The following is an 11,978-nucleotide window of genomic DNA, read 5'->3' as shown; positions in this document are numbered from 1 at the left end:
CCACAAACACTTACCTGGTTGAGCACCTGGAACTGCACCACCAGCTCCGTGCTGCCCAGAGCCCAGATCCTCACGCTGCCATCCTCCCCGCATGTGGCACAGTGACTCTCATCGGGACTAAAGCACACCTCGGTCACCTGCTCCACGGAAAAGGCAGAAAACCAGGGCTCTGTGGGTGCCACAGCCCAGAGCACACCAGCTCCCCTGCCCCTTCATCTCCCAGGATTCTGCTCATGGGAGACTCCAGATGAGATGGAGCATAAAGGAAGGTGCAGTGCTTTTGTTTTGGGCTAACAAGATGAGACAAAATAGCCTCAAGTTGCACCAGGGAAGATTTAGATTGAATATTAGGAAGAATTTCTTCACAGAAAAGGTTGTAAAGCACTGGCACAGGCTGCCCAGGGCAGCAGTGGAATCAACATACCCAAGAGTGATCAAAAAAATGTGTGGATGTGGCACTTGGGGACATGGTTTAATGGTGAACGTGGTGGTGGTGCCGGGTTGGCACTTGGACTTGATGATCTTAAAGGTCTTTTCCAACCTTACCAATCATGGGAAACAATAAACCCAATCCCAACAGCAGGACCAGGCACTGTGCACAGTAAACCTAACCCCAAAGGTAGGACCAGGCAAGGTGCACTGCGAGTTGCCATAAAACACCTTCTCTCCTACCATTTGAACCTTTTTTTCTGTAGCAGAACGATACCCTGAAGCAACAGCAACATTCCAAGCAGGCCCAGCCCTTCTGACCTTGTTCTTGTGGCCGCTGATGAGCCGGATGCTGGTGCTCTCCACCCAGTTGATGTACCACAGGGTCCCTGCCGTGGTGCCCACAATGCCCATCTCCAGGGAGTCGTCAAAGGCTGCGCTCACAATCGTCCCATCCAGGGTGATCTCGTGCTCCAGCAGGACCGAGCCAGACCTGGAGGAAGGCAGGGTGGGAGAAGGACTGGGTTAGACATTGGGACAGCCACTCTGCCTGCTTTAAATCCAACTTTCTAGTGAACCCAGTTCAATGAGAGGCTCCTGTCCATGGAACAGTGACTGGGAGAGCTGGGAGTGTTGATCGTGGGAGACCTCAGAGCCCCTTCCAGAGCCTAAAGGGGCTCCAGGAGAGCTGCAGAGGGACTGGGGACAAGGGATGGAGGGACAGGACACAGGGAATGGCTTCCCACTGCCAGAGGGCAGGGCTGGATGGGATATTGGGAAGGAATTGTTCCCTGGGAGGGTGGGCAGGCCCTGGCACAGGGTGCCCAGAGCAGCTGTGGCTGCCCCTGGATCCCTGGCAGTGTCCAAGGCTAGGCTGGGTGGGGCTTGGAGCAGCCTGGGCCAGTGCAAGGTGTCCCTTCCATGGCAGGGAGGGTTGGAATGGGATGGGCTTGAAGTTTCCTTCCCACCCAAACCACTCCACGATTCTGTGATTTGCACCTCAGCCATCTTTTTACAAGAAAGAAAGAAAATAGGGGATGCAATAGCATGAGAGAAGAAACAAAGGCAATGTATTTTCCCTAAATCTCCTACAGGAATTCCTACAAACCCCTGACACAAACTTCAGGCACGATCAACACCCACTTCCACTATTAAGAGGATTCAGCTACCTGTGGCAAAAATTCAGTCAAAAGATCCAGACAGAAAGAATCAGCAGTCACGGGATGGAGAGGAAAAGCTAAGGATGAGGAGCAGCAGGAGCAGCGTGGTTGCACGTGGTGTCTGTCTGTGAAAACCACCTCTCAGACAGGTCCTGGGGGCTGCCAGGTGAGGGGCCACGAGCTCCTACCTGGTATCGGGCCCCTTCAGCCTCAGCTCCTGCACGGTGGCCACGGACCACAGGCGGATGCGCTTCGTGTTGCTGCCGCTCACTAGCCGCTTGTGCCGACATACCAGCACACCTGGGGATGAAGGGCACCTGTCAGTGTCCATTTCTCCCAGCCATCATTCCAAGGGTGCTCCTGGCAGCCATTTGGGCAGGAAAGTGGGAGGGTTCTACAGCCCAACACTGTTTGACAGACTAGAGGTCTGGAGGTGCTTTGGCACAGGCTGTCCAGAGCAGTGGTGGAGTCACCATCCCTGAAAGATTCAAGAAGCTTGTGGATGTGGTGCTCAGCAACATGGTTTAATGGTGGTCCTGATAATCTTAGAGACCTTTTCCAACCTTAATGATTCTATGATTCAATGAACCCCCCAGGAAACGCAGGACCCTGAGGAAAACCAGGTCACAGATCCATTGCCACCCCACAGATCTTGCATCCCACACAGCAAACTGGTTTTCCAAGCACAGCTGAAATGGGAAGTCTGCAAGCTCATGGCTTCTTTCCCAACTGGTTCCCCATTACAGCCATGATGCTGCACCCACCGATCTCGCCCTCATCAGCCTCCCACGTCATGAAGCAGGAACTGGTCTCTGTGTCCCACACACAGATCTGGCCTGAGTTGGTCCCACTGTAAAGGAGAGCGTCAGCACCGTAACAGAGAGACGTCAACTCCACCAGCCCCAGCACGTCCGGGGCAGGGGCTCGATGAACCTGTCAAAGCACAAAAACCAGGAATGCCAAAGGGAATGAACGTGCTTAGATGCATCAGGAGAAAAAAACCATCCTCCTCCCCTCAATTCCTGCAGTTAATGCCTCAAACACAACCAAAAGCTGCTTGTGCACAGTCAACATCACCTCACTGAGAGAAATCATCAGCTCTCACAGAGCCCTCACCAGGAGCTTGGAAAATAAGTCAGAGATGCTGAAAATAAATCTCAAAATGTAAAAGGAAGGTTTACCTTGAGTCTGACAGCAGCTCCCTGCTGCTCCAACAGCCAGAACATCACAGCTCCCCTCCCCACACAGGCCAGGTCTTGGTGAGAGACTGGGCTAAAAGCCACGTCATGGAGAGGCTCCAAGACACGAGTGGACAGCATGAGCTCATAGGTATGGGTGCTCCACAGAGCCATGGTCTGGTCACTGTAGTCCCCTAGGGAGAATGGGAAAGACAGGAGGAAGAATTCTGCTGCCTCAGGATGCTCACAAGCATCCACACAGCACACACACACCAGCTGTGTCACTCCCTCATCCAGCTTTTGGGAGATGACTGTCCCAAACACCATTCCAGGCACGGGCACAACTCCTTCGGTGCTCAGCACAAGCTGCATGACACGACAGATGCTTGTCCAAGTTAAGGACAGACAGAACTGGCCCAGTACTTCACACTGGAGGTTGTAGCAAACCTGTCCTGGCAGCAGAGTCATTTGGAGCAGCCAGGGCTGGGATTGCAACAGGCAGAGCAGTTTTCCTGCTGTTTCTTCACCCTCAGGAATTGCTGCATACCTTGGGGAATGTCCCACACAAACCTTCCAGTGACACTGGGCACTCAGGGCTGACTCTGTCTTGACAAAGAACAGGATGGCACCTTTGCCAAGGTCCCAGCTGAGGTGGGAGCTGACCTCAATGGAAGCCACCACAGCTGGGTGGGAGCAGAAGGCACTGGCCTCAGTGATGGCACAAGCTCCCGGTGATTCCCAAGCTTCCAGAGAGCTCAGGAGGACAGTGCTCTCCTGCTGCCTTTCCCAGGCTCCACAAGCTCTGTGGAGACTTTCAGCTTTTCCCTCCCCTGCAGCCCAGACCGGAGCTGGAGGAGGAGAGCTCCTCTCCCACACTGCTCCCTGAAGAGCACACTGCTGCCTTTCTCTCCAGCAAAGCCTGCTTTCCTTTCCACAGGCAGCCTCACCAGCCCGGAGCGAGCGTATTGCCTGCCCCACAGGTCCCCTCTCATGCAAAACAAGAGCTTCCTAATTGCATGTTGTCCTTTAAATGTCCCCTGCCTGGACAAAACAGACAGCTTGAGCGTCCATCCTGTGCTGGCATGGCTGCCTGGCAGGAGGCTCACAGTTGGGAGCCTGGCTACTTCTGTCCAAATCCATCTAGGCAGCAATAACAAGTCCAGAAGAAGGCTTTTCCCTTTGCACACTATAAATAGTAACCATAAACCATTTCCAGGGGGTTTAAGAAACACCAGTGAGTCAGGAGGAGAAAGCTGTAACTGCTGCATTCCCTGCTGTCCCAAGGATACCATGGAACAGCTTCTTACCCACGAGCCTGCTGCACATCTGGCAGGTGTTTGGTGCTCACAGCACCCTCCTGCCATCAGCTGTCTGCTCTGGGGTGCACCCCTGCACCCACAGCTGCTGGTACAGGCATGCTCACCTATGGTGACAAGGAATCTGTCATCCCAGGAGAAGGCCATGGCTTGGACTTGTGTCTCATGGTGGAAGAGCTCTGCTGTGCAGGCCCCATCCTGGGTGCTCCAGATGCAGATCTGACAGTGGGAGTCTCCATCCTTCTTCCCTGAGGCAGAGGCAAGAACCTAACAGAACAATGTGTAAGTAATTAGAGAACACTCATTAGTCTTAATGGGTTTTTCAGTCCCACATTAAAGCAATGTGGTTGGCAAATGGAGAATGCTGTGAGAAACAACCATTCAGCCGATGGCAGGAGGGAAAGGCAGCATCACCCAGAGGAGGAGAGTGGCCTTTACAGAATCACAGACTCGTGGAGGCTGGAAAAGATCTCCCAAGATCATCCAGTCCAACCTGTGACTGATCCCCACCTTGTCACCCAGCCCAGAGCACTGAGTGCCATATCCAGGCTTTCCTTGGACACCCCCAGGGATAGGGACTTCACCACTCCTGGACAGCCCCTTCCAAAGCCTGACCACCCTTCCCATGGAGAAATTCTTCCTGATGTCCAACCTAAACCTCCCCTGGCCCAGCCTGAGGCCGTTCCCTCTCCTCCTGTCCCTGTTCCCTGGGAGCAGAGCCCGACCCCCCCGGCTGCCCCCTCCTGTCAGGGACTTGTGCAGAGCCACAAGGTCCCCCCTGAGCCTCCTTTGCTCCAGGCTGAGCCCCTTTCCCAGCTCCTCATTAGACTTGTGCTCCAGCCCCTTCCCTGGCTCCACTCTCTTCTCTGGACATTCTCCAGCGCACACCGAGCCAGCACAACAGATAGCTGACTCCAAAACAATTTCCATAGCCTCCAGGCAGAAGGAGGAACAGACAAATGGGATTTTAGGCTGTGGCATTCCAAAGTGACAGGGACAAGCCCTGGCCTGGGGCAGCAGCAGCCTCTCCTACCTGGGCATCGTGGCTGAGGGCGAGTGTGGAGATCTCCTCGGCATGGCCCAGCCAGTGGTTCTGGGACCCCGAGTGCAGGTCTTCAACCACGATGACGCAGCCACAGGAGTAGGCGAAGAAGCCTGGCAGAAGAGGGGGAGGAGAGGGGATGTTTTCATGGAAAGGCTGCACATACAGCCCCCACCACAGCCCACGTGGAAAGTTCTATGATTCATTAATACGTAAAAGCTGACTCTTTGACGCAGCTCAGCAGCAGCAGGTTGGGAGCGGGGTGAAATCTCACTTTCCCTAACCTGAGTAAAGCAGGGCTGCTGGGCATCATTCCAGCTGGAGAAAGGAGACAGGATGGGCTTTGTGAGCTTCCCTCCTGCTCTGTCCTCTCAACACCTGGAGCCCAAGTCTGCCCCACCAACTAAAGATTGCCAACAGCAAAGAGCTACTGGATTTCACCAACACAAAGAACCCCTGTGTTCACGCAAAGATCCCAACCCAAGATCATAACTTCACTCAGTACACACCCCTAGAATCACAGAATAGAATCACACATGGGTTGGGTTGAAGGGACCTTAAAGCTCATCTCATCCCACCCCCTGCCATGGGCAGGGACACCTTCCACTGTCCCAGGGTGTTCCAAGCCTCATCCAACCTGGCCTTGGACACTTCCAGGGATCCAGGGGCAGCCACAGCTTCTCTGGCAGCACATCCCACCACTCCAGAGCATTCCCAGTGTACCTGTATCTGGGTTCCACACCATATTCCCTCTGCCATTCCCATTGTAGCCAATCACTGCTTTCAGCTTCAGGGCCTCACTGCCTGCTGGAGGAGATGAGAAACTCTGCAAGAGAAACAGATGCTGGCTTAAAATAAGCTCTGGAAGAATGGTCTGGTCAGGTGCATCAACACCCACAGAGGATAAAGTGAGTGTCCTCAAACACACATCCCACACAGATCCATGCCAATACTCACACAATTCCATAACGGAAGGGGCTAACAATATTCCATAACAAAAGAGACACTGCCCCAGCATAGCCAGGCACAGATGCTTTCAGATGGGGCACAAAACAGGCTGGCAGCAAGTGCCCAGCTAAGGAGCAGCTGCTAATCCCGCTGGGAAAGAGTTCCCATGGGCTTGGCTGACTTGGGATGCAGATATTTCAGTAAGAAGAGAACTGGGGGGAAAATGCTGCCAGGTGGAGGGACAGAGCAGAGGATTGGGGGTGAAATCTGGATGTAGCTGTTCTCCCAGCACTAGCAGCAGAGCTTAGGGAAAGGCCAAGTGAAGTTTCTGTTTTATTCCTGCTGTGTTTGTTAACAGAGCAGGAGCTGTGCTGTGTCTCTCCTCACTACGCTCCATGGATTTGCCTTCCCCAGCCTGCTCTGCCAACGCAGCTGCTCGCAAATATGGGAGCACAATGAATCACTCCATTGCTCACTCGTCTTTCACTCTCAATAGCACATGCCATTTCCACTCCTTTTGAATAAAAATGTATGCAGATTTGGGCAACACAAAAAGAGTTGAGCACAACTCACTTTTTACTAGTCTGGGAAGAGTTACATGTAGGGGAGAACAGGGAATTAACGTTAGGATTTCTCACTGAACATCAGCCCAGGGGTATATTTCCCAAATTGCTTTCCAACAGAGAACAAAATGGAAACCATTTGGAAAATCCACCTACCCCAGCCCCAAAATGCCTCCTCTCCACCTGGTAACCAGCACAACTCTCACCTGGGGGAGCACTGATGCCTTGAAGCGAGGAGTGAAATGCCGGTAGGAGTCCGGGCGGATGGAACATGGGGACTTGGGAGTTTTGGTGCCCTTCCTGGGTTCTGCCATACAAAGGAGAAAACGGTACCTACGGGATGCTGCTTCTGGGAATGGTTTGAGAGCAGCACCCAGGCTGTGTCTTGCTGACATTCAGGTGCTGTGCATGTGTGAACACACACAAGGTAAAAGTCAGACTGCAGTGTCACACGTGGAATATCCCGAGTGGGAAGGGACCCACAGGGATCATCCAGTCCAGCCCCTGGCCCTGCACAGACACCCCAACAACCCCACCCTGGGCATCCCTGGCAGCGCTGTCCAAACGCTCCTGGAGCTCTGGCAGCCTCGGGGCCGTGCCCACTGCCTGGGGAGCCTGGGCAGTGCCCAGCACCCTCTGGGGGAAGAACCTTTCCCTGCTCTCCAGCCTGACCCTGCCCTGGCACAGCTCCAGCCATTCCCTGGGTCAGTTCCTTTCCCACTCAGCCACACCACACTGCAAACAGCCTAAGGACACCCACACCTTGTGCTCTGGGCATCCCTGTGAAACCCCAAGCCCCACAGCTCCAGGGCTGTAACAGGAGCATCGGATGCAGTTTTATCCTGAGGCTTTCCAACAAGTCCTGCCGGGCTGAGCACTGGCAGCTGCCTGCTCCTGGCAGGTCGCCACACACCGCTGCAGCTCCGAGGCTGTGCAGCTATTAATAGAGGCATTGGGAGCTTTAATTGCAGCTGGATTTAATGGGACGTGCCACTCTGAGATGATACTGGCTCCAGGCTGAAGACAGGCTTCTGGTGTGCCCAGAAGCAGCAGCAGGGAAAGAGCCAGAAAAACGAGCAGTTTCAGGGATCAGTGTGAGCTTCCCTCAATCCTGACTTCCCTTGGATGGTCATGCCCAGGGGAAAACTCCTGAGGAACATGTTGCAGCCTTTCACATCACAGTTCAGAGCACATGTCTGGGTCTCTCTGCACCATAATAATAATGATCTTTGGTTTTGGGGGATAGACCAAGCTGCCATGCAGGCCTGCAGCTCTGTTCAAGCTGGCAATACCCTTGATTTACCGTTTGCTGGATTTTCAGGAGACCTTGGGCTCTCCTGCCTCACTTTGGGCCTCACAACAGGCTCCTCCTCACTCCCATCTGATCCTACCACAAGGACTGAGGCATCTTTGTGCCTGTTTGCCACCACCCTGCTGCTGCCTGGCAGATCTTCTTCCTCCTCCTTGTCCGACTCGGAGAAAATACCTGGAGAGAAAAATCAGTGGGAAGATGGAGCCATCCATGTCCTTCAGGACCACTTCATGTGTTCCTGCCACCTTGACTTCTGGCAGCATCATTCCCCTGCTCTGTGGAACAGTCCAGCTGTTAGGGTAGAGGGCAGAGCAGACAATTCCTATTAGGAATGACCAACGAGGTGTTTAGCTCAGTCAGAGAAGCTGTGCCAGCAGCTCAGTATGTGGAGGAGAGCAGAGCACAAAGGGGTGCTGAACACCAGCACCTCTGGGCCTTGCCCTGCTTAGGGGAAGGAACTGCAGACTGGTCTGTCAGTCTGCCAGAAGAGATCACAGTAGGGATGGCTCCAAGAATGCTGCTGAACTAGGCAAGCTTTTCCTAAAACGAGGTCCATTTTCCCCTTTCCTGCAAGCAGTTCCTCTTACTTTGAAATCCTGCTTGGTGGACAGAGCTGATATCCAAACATGGCGGGGTGGACAGCAATGGAAGAGGCACTGTCTGCCGAGGGGTCTCAGAGACATCCCTGGGCTTCTCAGAGCTGCTGTCTGGGAAAGGAAAAGGAAAAGTCTTGGTGTCACTTCCTTCACCCCATGCTCCTCTCATCCTCTTGGATGGTGACACCTCCAAGCTCAGTTTTTCCAGCTTCCATAGAAGCCACTTCTCTGTCTTTTAAGAAAGAGAGGGACAGAGAGAGAGGGACAATGAGGGAGAAAGAAGACAGAGGAGATGGAGGCACAGAAAGACAGAAGGCAAAAGTTGAAAACCTACCAGAAAGCCCAGAGTGGCTCTGCTCAGAACATCCCCACACCTAGGCAGACTGAGAGGTGCCAATTAATTTGAGATTGTCCTTCAGGGCTAATCAGCTGGTTTGCCCCCCACTACATGACTCCCTCAGGGAAGGAACCATCTCCCCAAATCCTTACACTCTGGAAAAGCTGCCAGCACAACTCGTGGGAAGAGGCAAACTCACCTGACCTCAGCAGCAGAGTGGACGCGGGGGAACGAGCCCTGGGAAGGGGAGGAGATTAGAGTCACACAGGGATGGGGCAGGGGAAGGGGACACAGGGAAGGCACTGCCCAGCACCATTACCTGGCTGGGGATGACCTGACTGGAGGTGGAGCTAGGAAATCCCAGAGGAAGATGGCATCCCCAACGCTGATGACATGCTGTTGGTCTGGGGTGAAGGCGACCTGGCGCACGGGCTCTGAGTGGCCGATGAACACCTGGGAGAGAGCACGCCTTGAATCCCCCACTGATGCCTTTTCCTGGTCTTAAAATCAAGAGTCATAAACAGTTAGAAGGGAAAAAGGGATTTTATCTTGGTATTTATTTTAAGGATCCTTAGGTGCACACGTCCAGGTCATATGCATCGAAATGCACCCTGCAAAATGCCCACCCCAAAAGATCTGGTATAACATTAGAGGTGTTACTAATTAGCAGATCTCTCAAAGATTCCCCAATGAGAGGCTCAAGTGAGCCCCCCTCCCCAAGGAACCTTCCCCTGGATGGTTCTATCTTAGTTTCTAGAATGTGTTCTGGAGAGGACCTTGGGGTCTGGGCCACACTGATCCCCAGCTACGAAGCTTCTAAGATGTTTAGTCTCTCAGCTTGACAAACGAGTCCAAGAATGTAGGCAAAAAGCACTAAGAATACAGAAGTTGTAAAAAAGGTATAACAGGGCTATAAAAGAAAAGGCAAAAAATCTTCATGGCATCACCACCACCACCTGTCCTCTCAGGATGGGGTTACTCCACTCCCTGCCCTGCACAGCCAGGGTCAGCAGGAGGTCCAGAAAAGAATCTATCACACCTACAGTGCTCACACCTAAGGGCTGATCAACCCAGGGCCGACCTCCAACACACTCATTCAGGGAAGGAAGCAAAAGCTCAAGAGTCCAAAGTCTTACCCTGCTTCTGAAGCCCTGGGTGAACCATTTTCCTCTCCATGTGGCCCTGTCCCTAACACAGAGCTATCACCTACTTCTGTCCTTTGCAGAGGGTCTCACTGGGGTGCTCTGGCAGCCCCAGCCTGTGCCCACTGCCAGGTGTTGTTACAATGTGGGAACAGGGCTGCGTTTCTCTGCTGGGCAAACTGGGACTGGGGACACTGGGCCAAGTCACACAGAGCCCATTTACTGTTCTCTTCTCCAGGGATTCAGCAATGAACAGCACCCCCTCCCCTCCCTGTGTGGGCAGTACCTGGAAGTTGATGGTGAGGCGCATCCGATAGTCCCACACTTTGATGACCTTGTCACCAGCAGTGAGCAGGTACTGGCCATCCCTGCTCAGTGCCAGGGAGGAACAGGTCAGCTTGTGCACAGGGGACACCTGAGGACAAGAAATGGCACCAGCAGCCTTAGCTGAGCTGGTTCATGTCCTTATTTACACTTCAGCAAGAGAACAGCAGTGTTATAGCATGGAAAACAAGGACAAGCTCAGGCTCACCCCGAGCACGAGCACACTGGGATAGCTGCAGGCTTCCCACTTGTGTTTCTTTGAAGCCTGTGAGCTCCAGGAGGAGTTTTTCTCTCATTTAACCTCCCACAGAGACATGAAGTGCCCAGCCCCCACAGGAGACCTCGTGGATGAGTATCAGTGTCCTACCTCTCGCACCAATCGTCCGGTTTTTGCATCAAGCACAAGGATTTTATTGGAAGAAGTGGCTACCAGGAGCTCGCCTTGAGGCACAGGACCAAAGCAGACCTTCACTGCAGAGTCCAAGATGGCGCTGTGCAAGTCAAGGGTGCTGATGTCCACCCTCAGCAGCTGTGGAACAAGGAGCCACTGAGCAAACACTGCAGGAGCCTCAGGATTGTTCCCGTGCTCCTAACATGAGGCTATGGAGTCCCCGGACCCTTCCCTTCCCACTTAACGAGGGCCTGCAGGTCCAGGCAATGCCCAGGAGAGCAGCTCATAGACAGAGGTGAAAGCTGACAGTGTCCACAGCACCTCTCCAAATTCTCCTTCTAGAGGGGAACGAAGCCAGAGGAGAAAAAACCTTGAGGCTGTTATTTCTGTCTCACGGAAGGGAACACGGAGAGCTCACGTGGGGTTGGTGCCCCACTCCCTGATCCACCTCCCTGGATGCAGCCTGTGGAATTTCCAAGGGACACCCCTGTTCCCAGGAGCGAGGGGAGTCTGCTGGGTACCTCATCGAGTGAGCAGGCCTCCATCACTGTCACGACGTACTTGGAGGGCCCCACGAAGGCCAGCAGGCGACTGTCCCCACTGACCACCAGAGCGTCCACGCCGATCCCAGCATCCCGGGCCACCGCATTGCCTGGGGGACACAGCAAGAGAGTGAGGAGGAGCAAAGCCCACTCTGATGGTGCTGCTGAGCAGCAGCTGCAGCTTCTCCTGCCTCTGAGCCTGAGAATAAAGCAGCCTGTACTGTGGGAGATGCTACAAATTTTACTTACACACCCAGAGCGTGCAGTGAACCACCTCAAAACCAAGGCTGAGATGCACAGCTTGTTGCCTGAGCGAACATGCAGCGTTTTCAAGGAGAGCAGAACAAAGTCAGAGGAATAAAATCGATTTTAGGGCTTATTTTTTAACATTACAAGAGGCTGTGACGAGGAGCTCTGTGAGATCTCGGCTGCAGCCTGGGTGTCTGAACCCGGAGCAGAAGGAGGTTGGTGCTGAACACCACCACACTGATGTCAGTCCAGAGGGCAGAGACACCCAGAGGTCTAAAAATCACAGAAATTACAGCAATTCTCGGTATTTATTCCACAACCATAATTCCACTGTCCTGTCCCTGGAACGTGACCAGGCAGCAAACACAGTTTCAGAGCAGAGTCACCACATGAAGGTCCAGCTGCAGCACTGACACCAAATTTGGGTGATTTTGGACAAATTTCCTGAT

General features: G+C 53.5%; 1 protein-coding gene across 7 annotated transcripts in view; it reads right to left on the bottom strand.

The window, feature by feature from the left end:
• Positions 1–11,978, bottom strand: part of WDR90 (WD repeat domain 90) — a 57,932-nt gene that overhangs the window by 4,766 nt on the left and 41,188 nt on the right. For 6 of the 7 annotated variants that reach the window (XM_082292319.1, XM_082292320.1, XM_082292321.1 and 3 more), the window contains 16 exons: positions 11,260–11,390; positions 10,715–10,876; positions 10,310–10,438; positions 9,201–9,334; positions 9,081–9,118; positions 8,536–8,655; positions 7,940–8,122; positions 6,843–6,943; positions 5,849–5,951; positions 5,117–5,238; positions 4,191–4,350; positions 2,771–2,961; positions 2,354–2,522; positions 1,778–1,889; positions 751–922; positions 15–137 (listed from right to left, as the gene is read on the bottom strand). In XM_082292319.1, the coding sequence (XP_082148445.1) occupies positions 15–137; positions 751–922; positions 1,778–1,889; positions 2,354–2,522; positions 2,771–2,961; positions 4,191–4,350; positions 5,117–5,238; positions 5,849–5,951; positions 6,843–6,943; positions 7,940–8,122; positions 8,536–8,655; positions 9,081–9,118; positions 9,201–9,334; positions 10,310–10,438; positions 10,715–10,876; positions 11,260–11,390 (2,150 nt within the window). Of the gene's footprint in view, positions 1–14; positions 138–750; positions 923–1,777; positions 1,890–2,353; positions 2,523–2,770; positions 2,962–4,190; positions 4,351–5,116; positions 5,239–5,848; positions 5,952–6,842; positions 6,944–7,939; positions 8,123–8,535; positions 8,656–9,080; positions 9,119–9,200; positions 9,335–10,309; positions 10,439–10,714; positions 10,877–11,259; positions 11,391–11,978 lie in introns of those variants that run through there. The other variant, XM_082292323.1, reaches the window with a different exon arrangement.

The sequence above is a fragment of the Coloeus monedula genome (assembly GCF_965178545.1).
Source record: "Coloeus monedula genome assembly, chromosome: 16".
Taxonomy (NCBI): Eukaryota; Metazoa; Chordata; class Aves; order Passeriformes; family Corvidae; genus Coloeus; species Coloeus monedula.
Note: the sequence above shows the minus strand (reverse complement) of the source record. Positions and strands in the feature narration are given on the sequence as shown.